The sequence below is a fragment of the Chelonia mydas genome, chromosome 3 (assembly GCF_015237465.2).
Source record: "Chelonia mydas isolate rCheMyd1 chromosome 3, rCheMyd1.pri.v2, whole genome shotgun sequence".
NCBI lineage: Eukaryota > Metazoa > Chordata > Testudines > Cheloniidae > Chelonia > Chelonia mydas.
Window position 1 is genome coordinate 163,693,941 of NC_057851.1, and position 24,541 is coordinate 163,718,481.

At 39.8% G+C, this 24,541-nt stretch overlaps 1 protein-coding gene across 2 annotated transcripts in view; it reads right to left on the reverse strand.

Moving 5' to 3' along the window:
- The window catches only part of SYT14 (synaptotagmin 14), a 184,352-nt gene extending 165,057 nt beyond the window's left edge, over positions 1-19,295 (reverse strand). Inside the window, exons 1-2 of one of the 2 annotated variants that reach the window (XM_043543709.1) lie at positions 19,210-19,295; positions 12,497-12,905 (exon numbers count right to left, since the gene is read on the reverse strand). In XM_043543709.1, the coding sequence (XP_043399644.1) occupies positions 12,497-12,509 (13 nt within the window). In that variant the 5' untranslated portion in view covers positions 12,510-12,905; positions 19,210-19,295. The remainder of the gene's footprint in view (positions 1-12,496; positions 12,906-19,209) is intronic. The other variant, XM_043543711.1, reaches the window with a different exon arrangement.
- Positions 19,296-24,541: the final 5,246 nt, after the last annotated feature.

Consider the following 24,541-nt stretch of genomic DNA (forward strand, 5'->3'; position numbering starts at 1 on the left):
GTTTCTGTTTATCGAATTTCCCAGATTTTTAATACAGCAAGTGTAGGAGAGAGGTTTTGTTTATTTTGGGGGGGGGGGGGGAGGCCAAAGGGTGATAAGGATGCCCTCGACTTCCCCTATGGCATAGTCTACAGAGGGAGTGGGAATGTTTGCTGTTGGGGAAGTGGGAGACAGCATGCATGGTGAGGAAAGGACTAATTGTGTTAAGAAAGGTGGGAGAGGGAGGGGACAAAGAAGGCCTTTCTCTACACTTCCAACTCCAATACAATAGCTCCCGTATTCCTGAAAGTAGGGTAGGAGATCTTGTCCCATTCTGGATTTGCTCACACTAGAGCTCTAAAAATAGCTGTGTATACAGGGCTTTGAAGCAATGACTTGGGGTAGCCCAAGTCTGTCAACCAGGGATGGGAAGCTCACTTCCATAGGCTGTGCAGACATACCCGTAGTCAGAGGTACAAAGCTTTAACATGACTGGAGAGATCTCAGAACTGGAGCTCCAAATTCCTCTCCCCCGGAAATGCTAGTCACTGCTCCCCAGTTGTGCCAAAGTTATGGTATACACCTTCTCCTCACAGTTTCCCAAATGTAGACCACAGGGAAGGACCCTTTTCCCTGAGGATAGTTTGTGGCTTCAGTCCCACCAGAAACAAAAGACCCAAGAGATGGCAATTTTGACTAGAGGCAGCCTCGTTTTCACATGGCAAGTGAGCACTTAAGTATACTAGATTACAGGTGAAGTAGAGTCCCAGTTTTCTGGGGGATGGAAGGGTAAGGAAAAGCTCTCCATCAGATTATTATTCAGCCCTGTGAAAGATGTACTGAGCTGGGAGCCAGAAGACCATGAGTTCAAATCTCATCTATTCCATTCACTCCAAAGACCTTATTATTGAGCAACATCTCATATCCCTATATTATGAGGTGTCAAAAATCATCCATGCCTTTCACATATGAAATAACAGAGGTTGCACAAGGTCATCTCTAGCAGAGCTGGGATAGACACCAGGGTGAGAGTCTCTCCCCTGCTCTTGCCACTTTATGCTGGACAAGAGGGCTGGTAAGCAGCCTAAAAAGTCTCTAAAAAGATTCATTTCCATCCAGGAGATATTCATCTTGATGCAGGAACTGAAGAAGACAGCTACAGGCCATCTTCCAAAGACCCCCTTCAAAGTCCTTGCATAGGGGCATGCCAGAGATAATATGGCTGTGTGTGGGAGGAGTACATCAGAAGTGGGGCTGAAACATGTAGCACTGCAGAGATTCAGGGCAGCACTGCTGCCCATGGGCAGCCAAAGGCAGGCTAATATAACTTAGATGCAACCCCCTCCCGGCTTTAAAGCCACCTGAATGCCTCTTCCTCCTAGCCTGTTGATTCTGTGCTGCACCTCTCAATTCCTGTCATTGATTCTGCCCCTCAAAAAGCATTTGCCAAATATATGTGCTTGGCTATGCTATCAGTAACCATGGTTCTAACCACAAGACTATGCACCTCTCAGAATTAGAAACAGAACCCAGAATTCCTTACTCCCAATCCCCCCCCCACTACTCTAACCTAAAGACCATTATCCCCTCCCAGGTGGGAACAGTATCCAAGAATCCTGATTCCTAGCATTATATTGCTGTCTAGCAAATAACCAACCCACTGGTTAAGTGCCACTTCTCCTTTTGGGGACATCTCTTCCACAAATAAAGTAGTGGCCATCTTTACTGAGGCCATGAGTAATTTCATACCCAATAGGTAGCTTCAGTCCCACTGTAAATTATGGAAAATGGTGGCCATTTTTAGTAGTGGAAAATTGTGAATGTGATGGGAAAGACAAGAAAATACAATGGTTAGAGCTTTGCTTAATTACAATCTATTTTTATTAAATGTACATTCAAGGAATGCTGGCAATAACTTAACTGTATAGAAAGTGTGAATGATGATAAAACCACCATTTGTTAGCAAAAGGGATAAGTCAAACACTAAAAATGTTTCAATGTCCCATTTAATTTTAACTCAAAGATTTAGTTTAAAATACCTCTGAAAATGCAGGCTTTACTCAGACTCTGTGCTTGAAGCTTGGGGAAGATACAATGTATTTTTCATGCAAATCAAAGAATGAATCCTTCCCAAATTAAAAAAAATGGAACCCAATCTTAATTTAGAGGTGATGCCGCTCCTCTGTAAAAGGGTATCTAGCTCATCGATCTTCAGTCTCAACAGGGTAATTTATTACGTGGTCATTTCTCATTTTAAGTGTAGTATATGTGAAAGCTGCTGATCAATACGCTAAAACAATTACTGTTAATGATTCCTTCATATTGGCATAAGAATTTATCTGACTCGACATGAATGAAGATGAAAAAAATGGTAGAATACAAAGGATCAAATAGATCAAAGGAATAAAACCAGATAACTTTCACACTAAAATGCAAAAATGGTCAAGAATTGTTAAGTAGCAAGTTAGAAAGTGGCCATGCTCATCTTAAAGTGCAGACAATCTATTTCTTCTGATTTCATCAAGCTCAAATGTGCCACTGACTGGCAATTCATCTACTGAATGGGAAAGATAAAATATTGATGAGTTTGATGATCCTGCAAGAAAGATTTTTTTCAAGGTCACCGCTGTTATCAAAATGTAGCTAGAATGATCATTTAAGTCCCTGTTCCAGGTTTTCCAGAAGCTTTTCAACATTAGCTTAGTTTAGGAATAGTATTTTTGTCCTTGACACACAAAAAACTGAAAGAATAATGAGAGATTTGGCTGTTTTTATGGCATAAAGGCTCAAACCTGAAATCGTTAAGATAGTCATAGGCAGAAATACTTCTCCCTAGATACACTCCTCCAGATAGATTTCAACTCACTAGTGAAGAAAATAAATTATGGAAAGAGCTAAAAGAATCAACATTGACATTAGATGGTAAGTTGAAAATGAGAAGTCATTCAATAATTACCACAAACATTTAGTCAAGAAAAGGAGTACTTGTGGCACTTTAGAGACTAACATTTATTAGAGCATAAGCTTTGGTGAGTGAGCTGTAGCTCACAAAAGCGTATGTCCTAATAAATTTGTTAGTTAGTCTCTAAGGTGCCACAAGTACTCCTTTTCTTTTTACGGATACAGACTAACACGGCTGCTACTCTGAAACCTGTCATTTAGTCAAGGAAATGTATTCTTGTTTAATGCTATTGATTCTACACATGAAAATAAAAAACAGAATACTGTGTCCAAATTGCTGAAAATCCCAACCAGAAATCCAGAGAAAAATTAAACAGAGGTCTTCACCAATTTTCAAAAAATGAAAATAAATTGAAAAAAAGATGAGAACTGAAATCATCCTGAAGCAACATACTGATATTCAACACACTACTTGACGCTTATTGAGAATAAAGTATCAACTAACACAGTTCAAAAGCATTAACGTAAAAATCACCATCACTCTCCTGGTTGATTGGATGAAACTGGAAGACTGATGTCCCAACTTCTCAATTAAATTTAGTAGAACTGAGAAAAACTGCGTCTCTACAGCCAACTACCATAAGTATGCTGAAATCTGCACTGAGCACAAGGAAAACAAAACATATTTTATACAAGAAACTCTAGAAAGCCACTAAATGTATTTTAAAAAATGAAGAATTTACAGCAACTTCATAGATATGAGGGAGACCTCAATATTGATGCAAAATTATATTAATAAAAAAATTTTTATTAGATTATAAATTTGTCTGCATCTTTACTGAATATTAAGATACAGCTACAAATGTATTATAGCCAGAATGCTTGAAAGATATCTGTGGTATGTTTTAGTTAATTATGTTATAAAAATTTCAGGCTAGCTAAAGAAATTACAAGAGGTTTCTGCTTTCTGTCTCCCAAGAACAAGCAAATGGCCTCAGAAGATTATTGTACCTTAGCCATAAAGCCATGAGTGTTATACAAACTAAGAAAAGCTGCATTTTAAACATTACCTGGCTTTAACTTTTATACTATGTATTTTCTTTTGTTCTATGTTTAAAAGATATATTGGTTATTTAAATTTATGCTTTGTACAAAATATCCGAGACATTTAATTGATATACCAGATAGACTGTAACTCTAAGGACACTGGGTAAAGAGACAAACACCTGGCTGCATATTCAGAAGCTGAAGGTAGCACCTAAGCCAACCCCAATGGCATGAAGCCAATGAAAAGATAACAGCAACCAATTTGGAATCTAAACAAGCCTGAAAAAGATGTCTTCCTAACTTCACGGAAACAAAAAGGAAGAGTATTTTTTAAAAAAAAAAAACCCTCAGAAGTGAGCACGCTCACCTCCCCACACACACACACACAAATCCTGTGCTACCCTACTTAAACAGCAAGCATTCATCAACTTATCCTTTCCATCTCTATAAGAAAGCTGACACAACAGCTAAGGAAAAACAGAGAAGGCTCAAGGGAAAAAAAAAAAAACAAACCCAAAGGATAGCTCCTCAAGATTTCAACATGGATTGGTGAAAGAAAGTTAACTAAGACACTGCCAAGAGATTAAATTTAAAACTCTTCTAATGATTTTATTGGGATATGAAAATGCTGTTATAAATTAAACCATTAATAGTTGCTGCTGTTAATCATCAAATGGTTAGACCACATACACCTGAAGAGGAGTCAGGGGCTTTACGTTGGAAACAAAGGAAAAGAGGGATTTAATTGGATCTAAGATTCTAAATATTGGTCAATTGCCCTGTTTCAAGGCAGCTCTTTAAATGGCTTCTGCTCTAAATCACTGATTTGAATACCTCCTTCAGTTTCATAGGATTGAGTTAAGATTGCTTACTTTTCCCAGTTATAAACGAGCTGATTATTAATAACTAGACAAGTTCTATCTACCCTTAAACAAATTATTTTGTCCATACATAAACAGCTTCTAAGTATCTAATAAGATACTAAGACTGGGTTCATAATAATTTGGGAAAACAAAATACTTTGGTTTTAACTTATCAAATGAAGAGCATCCCCAGTGGTGGTCCACTCTCAAAGGTAATACATCTGTAAAAGCTCTCCATAGACAGACATACAGAAGAGATTGTAATGAAAGTAGCCAATTTATCACTTGTGTTTTATCATTTGTGTTGTTTTAATATTTTCTATTACTTTCTTCAATAATAAAATATCCATGGTTAATAATTCGGATTATTTTACTGGTTTTAATCCTGGTGTCCCCTAAGGTATGTAAAAGAACCCCTTTGAGTAAAATAGTGGGAGTCAGAATGATTGATACAGGTTATTCGTTACCCTACCTTTTGATTTTGGGTTTCCCTGATTTGTCAGTAAGAGAAAGGAGCTGGTCTACCACTTCTTGTTTCTCTAGATTACATTTTTCAGCAAATTTTTAAAATAAAATTACTCTGTTTCCAACAATTTACAATTATCCCTTTCTACCCCACCCAGATTACAGGCTGGTGACACTACTGCTGAAATGTTGTTAGAAATTTGGCTTGATCTAACTAATAAAGAACTGGAACCACAGAAGAACAAAATCAAAACATGATTCAGAGAAGCTATGGAACCTTTCCATTATTTAGCCAACATGACTGATTGCAAATATAAAGATCACATGTTGAATCCAGCATACGAAGAGGTAGCTGAAACATGGCTGATGGAATATAATCCTCTCTCTTGTCATTTTAAATTGAAGATCTAGATTTCTACCACAAATCTTTGTGTCTGAGTTTGTATTCACAGTTCTGACTGCATCATAAAGTAGAAAATTGTCCAAATAAAGTCACAGGAGACAGTACAGTTGAATTTTATCAATTTTTAAAATCTCTGAATTCCTGTCCTGTAAACTTTGCATCATATGATCAAGTTTAGCTCATTCAGATAGATTTAGTTGAAACTTTATAATAGACTAGATGTTGAAAAAAGAAAGTTGGGAAACATCACTCTTCATCTTGTATGTACAACCTTAGTTCTGTGTCCATGCATTACAATAGCCTTTAGTTATATGGCCTAATGCTATTGCTCAAAGTACAATATATCATACAATTTCCTCTACATCATTGGTTATACGTCATAATGAACTAATATCTTTCCTGACAGACTTTTTATATGATAAATTTTGTTCTCTGTGAGGGATGTATTTTAATAATTAAGGTTCTATCTTACAAACCATCACCTGCAATATATAACTTCACTCACTTGTGGACCATATGAACGCATGGACTGTGAATGGCAGACAGTCAAGGAAATACCATTATACAAAAACTACAGCAAGCCATACTTACACAACATATATACTACATATTAAATCTAAAACAAACAACAATAGTGAAAATCTTCAGGTTTCTATAGGACTCCAAAGCCTACTTCAGAGCAAACCACTTCATCCCCTTAACTGCACAAGGAAGACTTTGATACTGGATTTTAAAACGTACAGATGCAAAATATCCAATACAAATGCAAACCTCTAGATTTACTTGCTTGTGTAAGATATCTCAGAGCAATGTGCCCTCCTGCAAACTTCATATACAACACAGAAGCCCTCCCACACATTTATATGAAAAGCATATTGAAGGCGTAAAGAAGCTAAGCATTCCTCTGGTATCCCTTTTATGGATGGGGGCGGGGGGAGTCAGTGCAAAATGTACATGCAGAGCATGACATTTTCAAGGGGTAATAAATCCATCAAATAAAAAAAATACAAGAACTCACAAAAGGCATTTATCCTTACAGAGGATTACTCAAATGCCAATTTCAGTGTTTTCCAACCATTTTGGCTACAAAGCTGTGAAAAACATGGCAAGATTTTATTATGGGAAAGCATAATTGATTTACTCTTTTAGTAAAATCAGCTGAATTGTTTTTGCTCAAATAAAAAACAAAACCCCTTTTGGGCTGAAAATAAGCCTGGAAAATTTCAGCTTATGAAGGTAAAAGTTTCATAAAGTAAAAAAAGCAACTGGCAAGGGGCTTGGTATTGAACTCATTAGTTATCCTTAGCAACAGAAGTCTTTGCCTCTAATGCTAACAGTATATATTTAAAAATTATTACTGGTTATTAATTTAAGGATCCACACTTTTCTCTTCTCTCTGTCTTCATTTCATCTTATCAATGGTTGACTTGCAACTTCCATGTTCTTTTAATGTAGTTTTTTTGGCTATCACTACACTGTTCACCATTTGCTGGTATTTGTTTGATATTTTGATAAACTTGGTAATCTACTACACAATTCAGTTCTTCTCTTCCAACTCTTGAATGCAACAGTAGCTTAGTGTGTCAACCCTCTTCTAATGTATGAAAGCCTCTGCTTCCTATAGAATCCTAAACATTAGGGTCAAAAGAGACAACTTGAATAACCCAAATTAATCTCTTGCATTTTGCAGAACTATTCTCTGTATCATTCCCATTAGGTTTCAGCTACACTAAGATTTTTCTGAAAATCTCTTTTCTTGGCACTCATGTTGTTGTATTCATGCAGCTCTGTAAGTGATATCACTAATACAGAATGGCTCCTAACTTTTTTAAGCACCTTGTCATCCAACCCTGCAGGGTGGTAACGTGAGCATTTGATCTATGTTAGTACTCCAACTATTGCTAGGACCAGTGGAGCTAAAACCAATTCCACAGTAATGTTGGGCGATTTGAAGAAAAACCGCAGTGTAGGGAAGGGCCAGTATATGTAGTCTAACCTGTTCTTAAGTACTGACAAACATGGAAATTCAACCATCTCCCATGGTAATTTAGATCCCTGACAGACTGCTCCTTATTGTTAATAACATTTTCTTAATGCCCAGTGTAAACTTTTCCTTCCTAACCTTCAGGTCATTTGTCCTTGTCCTGCCATCATCAGTAATTGATTTATTCCTTCCTTCATACATACTGTTACACAGAAGCCATACATGAAACTAAGTTGCACCCTGTCCAAGCCTTCTTTTAGAGTAAGCATATTTACCTCTAAGCACTTCCTCATATGCCCTTGAACCAAATTATTTGTTCTTACTCTAGTTTTACATTTATCCTTCCTATTTTATGGGGAGCACAACTGGACACAATAATCCAAGTATAGTCTCACCAAAGCTATGCAAAGAAGCACTATTATCCGTCTGGCTCCTTACATCAAAGAAAAATACTGTTATTTGGTTAGTATTTTGTAAAAAGCACTGCAAGCTCAGACTGAATTTGCTATTTCTCTGCTAGATTTACTGTCTACTGTCCTACAAAAGGTGTTTCTCAGACTTACTAGTTTCCAACCAATGATCCCCCAATTTGAATCTGTGCTATTTACTTCCTTTTCATGTTGCATAGTATACCTTCATAATTATTAATATTAAACAACCTCCACTCCTCCCAGCAAAACCTGCAAGAGTGAGTATAAATTTAAGAACTCAGTGAGTTTGAACTGGTGAATTTCTAGCTGCAGTCTCACCTTAGGGAAATCAGGTGTACAACTTTAGAGAGCGAACAAGAAGGGAAGGCCCAGAAAGGTGGCAGAAGTAGAGGATTTACAGAGCTATCCAAATGCATCATCTCAGATCATAAAGCATCCATTCTGTCCCTGTACTTTTCCCTCCATCCTTCATGCAGCATGGCTAAAGAGACGCTATCATCGGCTTCTCAACTGAGTCCTGTTTCACCAAAGCTCTTTAGTATATGTCTGAGCTTAGCCCTTTCTCCAAGGGGGGAGAAGGGAGTGCAGGTGTGAAAATGAAATTAATGCTGCTATAAGCAACATTAACTTATCCTGTGAGAGTATGAAAGAAGCATTGCTCCTCAGTGGTGCACTCTCCGCCCATCCCAGCACACTGCCTGAAATCCCACCAGAGTCCCAAACCCCAGTGACCTGTGGGAAAGCAGCCCTAATAGAGTCACAGAGTGCAGTTAATAGGATACATTCCTTTCAACTGCTACTTTTGGTGACTTACTGCTCCATTTTGCTTCCAATTTTCCCCTCTGATGCAGCCCACTCTTCCAATCTTTCACACACTTTTCCATTTAATACCATCATTGATTGAGTTTGCCACTCCTCCAATTTTTGTGTTGTCTGAAATTTTTATTAGTTGAAACTTTACCTTCTTCTATTATTAGTGGAAATATTAAACAATGTGCTTCCTGTATCTACCCCTCCAATGTATCTTACACTTGACACTGTGCCTTACTTGTTTTGTCTGAAGAGGGAGAAACATATGACAGATAAGGTTGTCAAAGTAATTCTGTAGTCCCATTTCAACCTGCCCCTTTTGTCCTCTGCTGTTTCCTGGTACTTCTGGAGTTGCTCAAGCCAAACCTAAACTATCTACCTGATATTTAAAAAAATATGTTAGTGTATTTTTTAAAAATTACTATCTCCACAATGACTGGAATTTCAGCTTCATATTGACTTTAAAATGATTTTATAACAATATGTTTATTTTGAGAAATCATCTCAGAAAGTTTTATAATGGTAGCTACTAGGAGAAAATGTGGCTTCCCAAACTTCACCTCATGAAGTACTACTACATTGTTAAAGCTTTGTCAGTAACCAAAGTATTTCCACACTGCACAAATGTAGCTATAAATAATTTCACTGATCAAAATAAATTGCACTTGCTTTCTTCCTTACAACTCTTAATATAAAGAGCTTTACATGAGAAAAACAACTTAGGTTTTTCAGTTAGCACTGATGTAAACTGGCATATGTTAACATGACTGACATACTGAAAATATCTAAAATTATTTTAAATACATTAAAAGTACTTCTTTACTAGAGCTAATAAATACTATTTTTAAGTTGATATTTTAATTGTGTAGATTTCAAATGTAACTATAATTATTTTGTTTCAAATGTTTAAAAAAAAAAAAACCCTTTGATATTTATTCTAAATGCTGAAATTTTTAACCTTGCAGATTCCCTGTAGTTACAAATAATAATAATATTGAACTAGTACATGGTGTTTTTAAAAAACAATACTTTCTATGAACATTTTTATGTCTAATGATGTGTGTGAAAATGTCTTGGACACACAGTAATTTCTGTATCTTAGTGCTGTAAGACGGAAGTCCTGCTGCTTTAGTCTGATTACACTGGGGAAGACAAAAGCAGTAGCATGTACCAGGGCTAATATAAAAACATGAATTTGATTACTTGACTGGTAAAGGGGTTTGTCAAACGCTAAAGCCAAAGGCAAGGTGCTAACAAGCAGACCAAAGAAGGAAGAAAACCAAACTGGGAAGGAGAAGGGATTATATATATACTTACCACTAAAACTGGAAAAAAATATTATTTATGAAACAGAATGGATGCTGCACTCTTGCTACAGCCTATAGCAGGGGTTGGCAACCTTTCAGAAGTGGTGTGCCGAGTCTTCATTTATTCACTCTAATTTAAGTTTTCGCATGCCAGTAATACATTAACGTTTTTAGAAGGTCTCTCTCTACAAGTCTATAATATATAACTAAACTACTGTTGTATGTAAAGTAAATAAGGTTTTTAAAATGTTTAAGAAGCTTCATTTAAAATTAAATTAAAATGTAGAGCCTCCCGGACCGGTTGCCAGGACTGGGACAGTGTGAGTGCCACTGAAAATCAGCTCACATGCCACCTTTGACACACATGCCAGAGGTTGCCTACCCCTGGCCTATAGTAATGAAATTCATTTCAACTCCTGCCTTCACCAAGAGAATTAAATCAATACTTAGCTGCTCAATTTCATAATGGGATTTGCATCAGATTTTCAGGAGAGCTCAGCTCCTGTTTAGGCCACTTTATTTAACTGTCCAAGTGGAAACTGAGCTCTTTTGAAACACTGGCCCCGCACTGCAGGTAGTGAGCACTTTTGAAAGTCTGAATCTTTTTTGTTTTTTTTAAACAGTTTTAGTAGTATTCTTCTTTTACCACTCATCTTTCAAAAATAGATTTCAAATACAGAATTCAAAGGGTGATAAAAAATATCTTCAGATCCAATAAGCTCTGATGCATTTGGAGGAGATTCTCCATTTTAGGGATAAAAGTTAAGGCACTGTTTTAAAGGACACTGTCAACTTGATTTTTTTTTTGAGTGACTAATTTAAAAGATTCCAATTAATGATAGCACATCCTTTATATTATATAGGAAATCCTGTCTCTCCCCTCTCCCTCCCCCCCCCCCCCCCCCAAAAGACACCTGAGAAGGGATTTTTGTCTACCTCTGTTTAAAGGGGGCTTTTCAGCATGGGAGAATTCTACTGACCAATTCTGGTTCCTATGTTGCAAGCTACTCCATGTGGGTGAACCCCTGCATGCACACAGGGCCCCCTGACTCTGTGTGGGGACTGGAATCTGCTTGCATAAAGCAACTTCCAGAGTTATAGGAAGCCAAGCCCCTACCTTTGACAGTGAAACTGACTAAAGTGCTGGCAAGTGTACAAAATAACCAAACTAATAAATAGTTTTGGAATTTATTTTTTTAAATGATAGCTTCTTTCAGCTACAGTAAGGGAAAAAATTTCTGACAAACGTTCTGAAATTGACAGTGTACCTTTACAGTCTCCTTCACCGGAAATTACAGTTTGGGGGTTTGTGAGTTTTTAATTACATTTATATTTTTTTCTCAAGATTGAATGAGGTTTCAAAACAAACTGTGCGGATTCAGGAGTGGCACCCCTTTCTAAACAGATGGTCATCTTCCAACACTACAAGTGCCCACTCCTTTAAAAAAAAACAAAACAAAAAAAAAACACACACACAAGTGATGGTGTAAAGAACCTGGAGCAGACACAGACAGCCCTGCAAGTCTCACTCCCTGGGCAGTAGAGAGAAAGAGGGAGATTCCATCCATTGGGGAAGGAGTTTTAAAGCAACTGATGAAGTCTCCCCAGGGAGGAAGAAGGGGGGGGGAGGTTATGCTGCGTGGGTTTCGATGCGATCCACAATCTCTGTGACTGAAACCTGAGCCTCTCATTCCAATGGGCTTGAAAACAGGCGGAGCCCTGCTGGGGGGGCTGCCGCTAGCACCTATTGGAAAACCAGGGAGGTGGGCGGGCGCAAGACAAACCCCACTGGCGCCCCGCCCCGGGCCCCTGCCCCGCTGCAGCCCCGCACCACGGTGGGGGGCGCTCAGACCCTGAGCTAGTCTCCGTCTTCTCACAGCCAGCGAGAGGGGAGTGTGCAGCGAGGGGAGGCTTCGCCCCACCCCAGGCGGAGTCCTCGGCACCCCCGGGGATTATTTATTTACCTACTCAGAGACTCCTCGGCGCAGCCACAACAGGGTGGGGAGAGGCCCGCGAGGGAACAGCACCCCCCACGTCTCCACCCACCTCTAGGGTAGCTGCCCTGCTGCAGCCACAGACGCCGGGCACCATAGGCTGCAGCCAGCCAACCCCAGGGCGCAGCCGGCCACCCGGGTACCACCGCGACCGCTCGGCGCCACAGTCCCGCTTTGCCAGGGATTATTTACCTGAGTGGGGAGTGAGCCCCTCCGCCCCGCTGGTCCCTAGCCCAGGGGAGCCCGCTGCTCCCCATGCCCGCTGGGAGGAGGATGTTCAGGAGGAGGGGAGCCCGTTATTGGCCTACTTACCATCAATCGCCATGATCTTCCAGGTGGGCCGTACCAAGTGCAGCGCACGCAGGAGACACACCGACAGGCAGAGGCTGGAAGAAAGAAGCAACGGGAGAGGGGGGCCTAACAAGGGAGGGAGAATGGCGCGTGCCAGGGCAGTGGAGCTGCGCGTGACTCCGCCCCCTTTCCCCGGGCCAGAGGGGCGCCCAGATTCGAAAGGGCAGCAGTTGGGTGGCGGTGGTCGACACCGAGGCCAACGGCCGTTGGTGCCCTGGTTCCCGACTGCTGCTGTCAGCGGCCGCCAGCGACCCCGGGCAGCGTTCCATCCTGCTGCTGCTCCAAGCCTTGCGCGCGCTCTTCCGCTCCCTGAGCCCAGGGAAGTCCATGGGGTTTGTGCCTGTGACTCCAATGGAAGCAGGATTTGGCCCTGTTAGGGGGTACAGTGGTCATTTCTGCTGCGCAGCCAAGGAATCGGGGCCCAAATCCTGAACGCACTACAGCTTGTTGGGAATTTTGCCCTAGCGTTCAGTAGGATCAGGATTTGGTCCATTTAAAATTCGGCATAAAGTGCACATTCTTGCCCAACTGCCAAAAACAGTTACTTGATTTTTTTTTTTTTCCAGCAAAGGCAGAACTTTTCCCATCCAAAATGAGCAAAATTTCAAAATTCTGCTTATCTGGTATCAATAGCTGATCATCCTTGAAATTTTAAGACTGTTCCAGTTATTGTTAAAAATGGTATCTTTTCAAATGGGGGGGGGGGCATAAAACTTGTCCAAGGTTTTGGAAGTTGTATTTGTTTAAAAAAATATGCATTGATTCATATAGAAGACTTAAAATGTAAATACATTCCCAATTTTACATATACCACGGTAACTTTAAGCATGTGAGCACATGAGCTTTATGCAGTAGGTAAAGGTATGTCTGTGGGATCAGGGCAAAAAAAGTGAATGAGGTAGTCTTAATTCTGGCATTTCCGAAACTTTAAAGCGCCTCATTTTGCAACATTAAGATTACATAAACAGTACAGTAGAAGGTTAATTTTTAAACATGTAAAAGTCAAAATAAAATCAATTATGGAGAATCATGCTGACTCTTCCCCCCCATATGGGCCATCAGCAGGGTTTGACTGCATCTGGCAGTCAGAGGCTTAGGGACACCCAGAGCATGGGGTTGCACCCCTGATTATCTTGGCTAATAGCCATTGAAAGAAATTCACAGAGGGATAGGTCTATTTCTTTTGTGACCCCGTTATACTTTTGGCCTTCACAACATCCCCTGGCAATAAGTGCCACAGGTTGACTGTGTGTTGCGGGAAGTAGTATTTCCTTATGTTTGTTTTAAACATGCTGTCTATTAACTTCATTGGGTGACCCCTGGTTCCTGTGTTATGTGAAGGGGTAAATAACACTTCCTTTTCACTTTCTCCACAAAATTCATGATTTTATAGACTGCTATCATATCCCCCCTTAGTCATTTCTTTTCCAAGCTGAATAGTCCCAGTCTTTAATCTCTCTTCATATGGAAGCTATTCCATACCCCTAATCATTTTTGTTGCTCTCTCTGTACCTTGTCCATGTCTAATATAGGTGAGATGGGGTAACCAAAACTGCATGCAGTATTCTAGGTGTGGGTGTACTATAGATATATGTACTGGCATTAGGATATGTACTGTCTTATCTATCCACTTTCCTAATGGTTCTTAACATTCTTTTAGCTTTTTTTTGACTGCCACTGCACATTGAGCAGATGTTTTCAGAGAACTATCCACAGTGACTCCAAGATCTCTTTCTTGATCAGTAACAGCTAATTTAGATCTCATCTTTTTGTATGTATAGTTGAGATTATGTTTTCCAATGTGCATTACTTTGCATTTACCTGCATTGACTTTCATCTGCCATTTTGTTTCCCAGTCAACTAGTTTTGTGAAATCCCTTTGTAACTTTGCACTCCTCACTATTTTGAGTAATTTTGTATCATCTGCAAACTTTGCCACTTCACTTTTTACCCCCTTTTCAGCAGAGGGTGTATTGAGAACAAAAAGAGATACAGTCTCCCTGCTCTCCATTCCTGTGCCTGGTAGCAGCCAGAAGGAGTAACTGCAGGCAAAGTCCTGCTCAGCTCCTACAGCCCAAGGCCAGAGTATATTCAGTTGCTATGTAGGGATGGCACGTGTATAGTCTGGTTGATGTGTATGAAGGGAGGGAACATGCCCATTGCAGATGGATGTTCAGAGACTGTACCTGCCAAAATCTGAGTCTCTGAGCATGTGAGAACTGAGATTTTTAGTGGTTTATAATTTGGGGAAATTTTCACAGGGGCACACCCTGGCACGAGTATACCCCAGTCAAATTTCAAGTCCCTGCTCTCAATCATGGAAGCACTAGATCTTTGCAGCTAAACCATTGTAAGAATTTTTTTAAACGAAGGCAAAACATAATTTCCCCTAACGTCACTCTCTGAAACAGCTGAACCATGTTAGCTTAAATTAAAAAAAAGCCTGAGGCAGACACCCAACAAGTAAAATTTCAACTCAAATGATTTACGTTTAGCCAAGTTATCAGCAACTGTAAACAGGGTCTAATAATGGAAAGTGTCAGGGAGCCTTAATTATAGGTGTCACCACCTGAACTGTTTATAATATTTACCTCAATTCTCCTAATCACAGACACAACAGGAGACATAAGGAAAAATTCATAACTCCTCATCCATTCACCATTCTATATTAACCCTCAGTTAGCTTTCCATATATCTATCAATGTTAACTTAATTTATTTTTTTGCCTTTTTAAAAACTGGAACAAACACACACAAATAACAAAAAACAGATAATGTTGACTAATGGTTATCACCAAACAGTGCTACATACACTTTCTTCCTGAATATTTCCTGTTTTAATCACACCACACTGTCTCCATGCCTTCTTTCATTTGAACGGTTAGCGTGGGTACTATTTTTATCTGAGCTTGATCCTAGGAGAGACTGAGTTTATATCTGATAATTTGTTGTTTTGAACTTTCAGAAAATCCTTAAAAAGAGGCTGTGAGGGGTTTGGTTTGGTGCTGTAGGAAGACTAGAGTATATACTATCCCTAAAAACTTCCATGCAATTTGACTTTGTTTGTTAAGAACCATCTTGTTTGACTATATTGTACGGCTGGTTCTGAGTAGTGGGTTAAGGAATCTATTGGATCCAAGTATCTTTCACCTCTGTTAAGGTTGTTATTCATATTTTTTTCTAGCAGTATCTCCATTTTGTTGGGGTTATGTCATGTCACATAACCCACAGTGGGGCTCCCGCTGGGTATAGGAGTCTACCCCCACAGGTCTGGGCTCCAGTTTGAAAGACATTAATCAATCATCCCAAATTTGTGCGTGGCCTGCAAAAAGTTATCCCATTGTCACATGCTTGCACACCATTAACGTGTTGTGACACACAAGTTTGTCTCGTTGGACAAACTCAGATAAGTGGCAATCCTTCCTGTGGAGGCTGTGAGTTAATTGTTGCTTGAGTCACAAGTAAAATGGTGATTGGAAGTCCCATCCCAGTCCCCATTTTTTCACATCAGAAAATCTCCACACACTTAATCCCAATTAGCTGTTTGCTCAGGAAAGTGTTCCAGGACTAAAATAATAGGTGTCACTCCAGGTCAGCAAAGAGTTATATTGGCAGAGATGTGTGAGGAAGCATGAACACTGCTTGCCAGCACTATCCCTGGCTCAACTCAAAATTAATACATTCACATGTACTATGTTTACATTTTTTAATCTTTATACTAAATCAACAGACCAAAGAATAATGTAGTGGTGGTCAGCAATGTCCTATTTTTTCAACTGCAATGTTACTAAAAGAGGGACAAAGCTTTAAATCAAATTGCAAAATTAATTCTTTGTTTGGGCCACATAAATCAGTTTTCTTTTAAAAATAACGTGGATGCTTGTGACAAACCGAACTTTGTCTGAATACGCATTGCCCTTTATAAAAGTAATATAAAGGATCTGCTGATGTGTAAAATTCTCTCTGCCAAATCCAAGAAGCCAATCATTTTGTTGAGAGTATTACTAAATTATTATTATTATTATGGCTACAATTATGTCACAGAAGTCATGGAATCCATGACTTCCAGAGACTGCCAGGACGTTTTCTGCTTCAGCCCTGGAGCCGCAGGGCTGGAGCTGTCAGCCAGTGGGGGCGCCAGAGCTCTCAGCTGCAGAGGCCCCACAGCTCCCAGCCCTGGAGCCCAGCACAGCTCCCACAGGTGATAGAGGATCTGCAGCTCCCAGGCGCCTGCCCAAAGCTCCAAGCCATGGAAGGGGGCCCCTGGAGCTTTGAGCTGCAGCAGGGGGCCCCTGGTGGGGGGCCCCCGGCAACTCCTAGCCACCACTCCTGGAGCTCCAAGCCTCCATGGGCAGTCAGGGCCAGCAGCTCCCAGCTGCTGTGAGCAGCAGCAGTAGTGGGTGCTAGACCCCCATACATCCCATTTTGTCAGGGTTATTTTTAATAAAAGTCATGGACAGGTCACACACTTCCATGAATGTTTGTTTATTGCCAGTGACCTGTCCGTGACTTCTACTAAAAGTTACTGTGACAAAATCTTAGCCTTTATTATATATGATGATGTTGGTCTCTTATTTGTAGAGGAGGGCATTAATACACAAATATGCAGCCAATTTATTATAAGGTTTTCAGCAACTACGTGAGAAAACAGCACGGTGACCCACAAATGCACTAAGTGAAAGCTGATTCATAGGTTAGCAATAGGTTTAATACTGAAAGAATACCATGTGTGTGACTAATCCTTCACTCACACTAACCTGCCACAATGATTCAAATAACTGGCAAATTATAGAGCACTTTTTAATCCCATAAGACCCAACGCATTTAACAAAACTATCTACAAAGGGATCACTTCACCCATTATTGAAACAGCCAATTCTGGGATGAAAAAAGCCTTTGGAAAGTGCACAGAACTGCATGGTAATCTTTCAGTTTCCATTCCAGATCTCTACAAAAGGGAATTTTTGATAATCAGAATGCAGTTACCTAATTGGAGTTGAGGCCTGGTGTCATCCCAGTACTTGAAAAATGGTCCAGGAGATTTTTAAAATGAGTATTAAATGGACAGAACCTAAATTCACATTGCATATGAAAGATGACATCTCAACAGCACAGAGCCCCTTATCATACTGGGTCATTGGTTAAATAGGAAAAAGTGCCACTTACTGTATCACTTACAACATTTCCTGCACCAAACAGATTTTCCTTACAGGTTACCCATCCAAGTAATAAACCCTACCGAAGTCTGCTTAGTTTGTGAGATCTATTGAGATCATAGCACAAGGAGGTATGGATGAGAGATAAGTAAAAGGTAAAACAGGAGAGGAAGGATTGTCCAGTGGTTAGGACACTAGTCTAGGACTTAGGAGATCTGAGTTTAAATCCTTGCTCCACCACAGACCTCCTGTGAGACCTTGAACAAATCACTTAGCTAGCCTGTAGGAGGCTATTTAATTGACTAGACCACCTGAGTGGTACCACAGGCACTGGCTTCTAATTTTCCCCAGGGGTGCTCAACCCCTGCTCAGGCCCTGCCCCCACCACACCCCCGCAAGGCCTCTCCTCTTCCCACCCCCACCCCACCCCTTCCCTGCCTTTTTCTGCCTCCTTCCCCCAGCACACCCCATCCCCGCTCTTCCCCCACCCTCCCAGCACCTCCTACCTGCTGCAGAACAGCTGATCTGTGGTGGGTGGGAGGCGGAGGCGCTGGGAGGGGGATGAGTTGATCAGCTGGGCAGCCAGTAGTGGGGAGAGAGGGGAGCTTGGCTGCCAGTGAGTGCTAAGCACCCACTAATGTTTATCTGTGGGTGCTCCAGAGCTGGAGCACCCACAGAGTCGGCACCTATGAGTGGTACCAGCTCAGCAGACTGGCTTTTAAGCCCAGCTGCAGCAGTTCAATGGGTGGTCAAAGCATTTACCTATGGCTGTACTAGTTCCTGCCCTACTCTACTTTGTTCCCCTCCACTCCAGGTAACCCAGTTCTGACCCTCAGCTTGGATTTCTGACTTTGGCTCTGACCCTTTGCTCTTGCATCAGGCCTCTGATTCCTGGGCCCTCAAACTAGTTCTAACGACTGGGCTCAATGCCTGCTCTCACCACTAGATACAACCACCCACCTCCCAGGCACTGAGAGATTGTGTCACTTTCACCTAAATTTTTGTTTTAAAACAAAAACAAAAAAACCCACATTTTGATAAAGTCAAAACATTCCATTCTAAAATGTAGTATTGACTATTTCATTTCAAAGTGACTTTGTTTTGAAAATTTCTTTATATTATAAAAGAATTAAATATCAAAATTGAAATGAGATGTTTTGATTTTTATCAAAACTAAACATTTGACCCAAACCAAATTTTTTTCAGAAATTTCATCTTGCAGGAAATTTCAAAATTTTATTTTTGTTCTCAATCAAAAAAAAAACAAAAAACAAACAAACAAAAAAAGAACCACCAACCAACCAAGTTTCAAATTTGCAGAATCTCCTGCGATATAGAAATTCTGGTTCCCACACAGCTCTAGTCTTCCAGAGTCCCAGCAAGAAGCAGAACAACATGCTGTACAGTACTTTTCTGAACCCTCCCACTATGGGGAAAGGGGTTGTTCATGGGGACTTGAAAAATATCAGACTTTAGCAATACTATCATAAATAACATACTAACAAAGAAAACACCAGACCTGCTCAAGACAAAACCTATCTTCTTCCTGTGACAGAGCCAGACCAATGGGGTAGAGGAGTCTGGTAGAAGGCAAATATGCTAGCCACTGGATAAATTGTTTTCTGTTCTCTGAGTGACCAGAGCAGAGGCTGCTCTAGAATAATCAGGAACCTGCTAGAACCAATTAAGACAGGCAAGCTAATTAAGACACCTGGAGCCAATTAAGAACTTACTAGAATCAATTATGGCAGGCAGGCTAATCAGGACACCTGGTTTAAAAAAGACCTCCCAGCCCTGGGGGGCAGGCATGTAGGGAGTGAGAAGGTGTGCTGTTGGAGGGCTGAAGAGCACAAGTGTGATCAGGAGAAAGATCCTATAGTGAGGATAAAGAAGGTGCTGGGGAAAGGCCATGGGGAAGTAGCCCAGGGAGTTGTAGCTGTCACGCAGCTGATACAGGGGATATTGTAGACAGCTGCTATCCACAGGGCCCTGGGCTGGAACGTGGTGATTGGACATAGGAGGAGTCGACCTGGTCTGTGAGAAACCCCAGAAGGGAATGTCTAATTTGGAAAGGGATCTGGCCTGTCCCTGACCCACTAGGTGGGACACAGAGACTGCAGGGATTGTTCTCCATTTCCCCCATGCTGGCCAGTGATGAGGTTAGCTGAGCGAATGGCAGGTTTGAGCCTCTAGCTGAAGCAGCCAGACTGAGGGCTGCCATGAACCTCTGAAATTAGCAAATCCACCAAAAAGCACAGGACCTACCAAGGCGGAGGAAGAACTTTGTCACATTCCATATCTTCAGAAAAATTTCTTCCCAGGGACATTATTGCACTAGCAAATGAAGAGATGGTTGAAACAATTATGATACAGTGCTATGCCCAAATTGATTTGGGATCTCAGTTTACATCTTTCACTAAGAATTTTTGGCAGCGATGTTGTGAACACTGCCAACTGGAGCTGAAATTGATGTCCATTCAGATTAGTTTCCCATGAAAAATGTCCCTATTAGGGCATTAACAACTTACCTTCTAATTTGAGGGTTTGCATAATCATTTTGTTGGTACCAAAGAAAGTTTGAGTGAATATCTGTGGCTCTTAGTCTTTGTCCCTTATGGCTTCTGAAAGCTTCCCTCTACTGACGAAAACTGTTTAGCTCCCTTTGGTGAGAACAATCTACCAGCCACCATAAAGAATGAAATAATTTGATCAGTGCTCAGAAAGATTACTCTTGAAGCAAATGCTGTGGTCAACTATTGCCCAGTGTCTAGCTTAGCATTAATGAATAAATTGATTGAGAAAATAAAAAGAGAGCATTTCTAATAACACTTAACTTCTACCATCATCCTAGACTCCATATGGTCAGGTTTTCAGTGAGGATTTGGTACTGGTCAACAATCGCCTATAAGCTATGGCAATGAACAAACAGTTATGATCAGGGTTTCTATTGCTAAATCTTTCAGTATCATTTACCTTCCACACATATATGAACTAAAACATTTATGCATTTTATTTTATTTAGTGCTCCATTATCCAAGTCCTGTAACGAAGCACTCTTCTGTCCCAGATAGAAAGGATAATTAAACTTACTGGTATACGCATAAAAAGCCAGACCTGCTCAAGTTACCAAAGTAAACCTTACTCCACAGTGTATACTATACTTTACATTATAGAGTTCCAAAACAAAGAATTAAGTTACAGTTAAGGTTTTTAAGTGCAATTCAAGAGAAAATATACCAGTAAATACATACTTTTTACACACATGTGGGCACATGCATGTACACACACACACAATGATTATGTAAACAATTCTGGCACAAATTTAACACAAAATTCATGCACACCCATACCACTGAACAAAACATATATCTGTGGCCACCTGCAAACAGCCATAACTCCATCCTGTAACAAAATATCCACAGTACTTATAGTCTAAATGAACCATTCATCTCAACTTTCAAAATTATGCATAAAATTTAATACAATCTTTACATGAGTAAGAATAAGGTAATAGGTCTGGCATGTCCACAACTATAAGTCACAGTCACATCCCTTATTGTATGTAAGCACATCCAAATAATAATAGTTTCTTGCTGAGAAGAATAATTCCATGTACTTTTAATTAGACAGATATTAGAGATTAGCAATTGTGTGACTGATGTACTATATAAACACACATCAGATCATAAAACCATGTCCATTATTTAAAAAAACAAACTGCCCTTGTCATAAAAAGCCATCACACTTGACACCATAGAACAAATATATGTGCTTATTCAATTAAGCATATAGAAAATGTTAAGAAGGTATGTAAGGGCATTGTCCAACTCACATTAATTGATCAGTATTAAAATCAAAAGAAAGGCTACCATTGCCTTTCACAGAAGCTGAAACAGGCCCTAAGATAGTAGTATATATATAAGATAGATGTATATATATACAATCATAACTCTGTCCCTATATATATAGGGTTTTCCACTTAGACTTTCAAAAGTGTAGGAGAAAAATTTTATTTTTTCTCCTCCCTTAGAATAATGAAACCATGTTATTACTAATAGTTCTTTGTTATGAAAAATGAAAAAGGTGGAGGGAGAGTCAAAATATTCCTTTAAGAATTTTCAATGCATCTCTAGAATATATTTAATCAATGGGTTTTTATGGTTCTTACCATTTCTCATTTTATGCCTCATGTTACATAATTTTCCAGAGTGCATGGAGAGTAATGGGGAAGGTATTGGAAGTGGACTACTGAGGTTGGTCCATGGGGGGAGAGGTGCTGGTGCCTAAAGCCTAGGGCTTGTCAAGGGGATGTTTTCAAGGGCAGTGGTGGGGTTGCTGTGGATTAATTTGGAAGTGAAATTGATAACAGTCTCAAGGTATTTTCTAGTGTTAGTAATTTACAAATTATGTGCAAATCCTGTTTACTGTGAACAGCATTGGGCAAATATAGACACAGGCTTTTCCACTTGTCCAAACCCCAGTTAAGACACCACTCGGTCAGCCCTGATTGTCAAGAAACAGCTCCCTTCATTCTCACTCTTGGTGTCTGTCTCATTGCTTTTAGTGCACTGTCTCTTTGTATATTCTGCCTCCCCCTCATCCCACCCTGATAACTCATCAGCCCAAAGCCAAAAACTTTGGACAACATGGGTGAGCTTTGTGTAGCTGCTCTGCACATAAAGGAACCTCACAAAGATTTGTCCACAGAGACCAATTCCTCTGATAGTCTGTATTAGACAGAATTTACCCACTGAATCCCCTTAGCAGCCATCTGGGTGCAGTTGCAGCTGCCAGACCTTAGAGTAAATACTTGTATGCTTAAAGCATTTTAAGCAATAAGAGGTGTATATGCAAATGAAATGTCAACTGTGTTATGTGATTGAGTTACTTTTGATGCTGTAGTCCCAACAACGCTAATTTGGCATCTGTAAATGGTTTAAAGGAAAACATTGCCTATCAAGCTGACCAGTATTGTCTCATTGTTTTCTTGTACTCCCTGTCTTTGTATCAGATTGTAAACTTTGGGGCAGGGACTGTCTTTTTGTTCCATGTTTGTATAGTGCCTACCACAAAAGGGTCTTGGTCCATGACTGGGTCTCCTAGGCACTATCACAATACAAATAAATAAAATTATCTGTATACTGGCAACTCTCACATTGACAAAAACTAACCCTTGGGATGGAATGGAACTTTGAGACAGAATGTTTGCTGGTGTAACTGAGAGGCAGTCAGACAGAAAGAGCAGCAGGGCTGACAGGAGAAGCAGCACTGTGGAATTGAAAGTCATAAGGAAATTTGGCCCTTTCTTTACAGGATGCACTTTTCATGTAACAGAATTATTCTGTTGTTTGTATGTGTTTATACTGCCAGAATGCCCTTTTCATTACAAAGGCTATATAGCATAAATTCTACACTGGAGGCATGTTATGAAATTACTGTGCAGGACTGAAGTAAAAACTTAATGTACTTGATGCAGTAAAATATATAGTTTGATAGAGTTGTAACATAGGAAAGCCATGCAGTTACAGTTTGAGATTGAATTAACTATTTCAGATTAATGTATATAAAGCTGCCCTGCTGATTTGAGTTAACAAATGTGTAATTCTGTGTCTTGTTATTAAAATGTTATTAAAATACTCAATTATCAGTTTTGTTTATACTGAGACACATCTTATAGACAGAGACACGTGTTATGCTGACGGGGAATATTTAAAAAACCACAACCAAACCTATTCAGGTATTTCTAATGCAAGGTTTCTAATGCTTATGAAAAGGTGTGATTACCAAATTAATTTTTCAAAATATTGATAATAATAATACCTAGCTCTTCTATAGCACTTTTCTTCAGTAGATTTCAAAGTACTTTACAAAGAAGGTACCATTTCCCCCATTTTTAGGATGGGAAAATAAAGGTAAAGAGAGGTGACATGACTTACCCAAGGTGACGCAGCACGACAGTAGAAGAGTTGGGAATAGAATCAAGTGTCCTGAATCCCAGTTTGGTGCTATATCCACTTGGTCACATTGCCTCCAAACAAAACATTGAAAAATATTGCTGTTTCTTTCACCAGTTCTAGCCAATATGTAATTATTTTAAAGTAGGAGAGCCATATTTCCAACATATTTATACCATTAATGCTCTCAACTAGGGTAAATAAAAAACATTTTAAAATTAAATAAATGCATTAGTCCTCAAAGAACACTATAAAACCTGTCTGAGACAAACTTCAGCAACTTTTGCTGTGGCCCTGTTTCTTTTTCTGCAATACTGTTCACAAAATGTTTTTTTACAGTGAGAATTGTCTGATTTGTTTCAGTTCTCCCATAACTCAAAAATAGCTGATGGGATTCTGCTGAAAATTTCCACCAAAAATTGCCACTGACTAAGATCAATCATGGAAAATTTCAGTTCAAAATGTGAATGTTCCAAAAAGTTATGAGGATCTAAAAATTGTGGATTATAGTAGAGCTTACTAGCTGTAGCAGGCAGGGGCACTCACTATAATTGCTCTTTGTGTTAACAATATAGGGTTCTATTCAGTTAAAACAATTTATCATCCACCATGTAAGAAGTCAGCTGCACCAAAAAAGGCAATTTTTTAAAAATGACTTATTTTATCTGGCAAAGAGTGGACCAGTAAAGCATAATTCAGTTGGAACTGGGCAACACGGCTCTTCTGAAAATCCCACCAGGAACCTAAAATCCTTTATAAATCTAGCTCTAAGCTACTTGCCCAAGGTTACACAGGAATTCTGTGAAAGAGAAGGAAATTGAACTCAAGTCTCTCAAGTCCTAGGCTAGTTCTCTGGATAATCCATCCTCTCTCAGGCATCTAGGGAAGATCACTTCT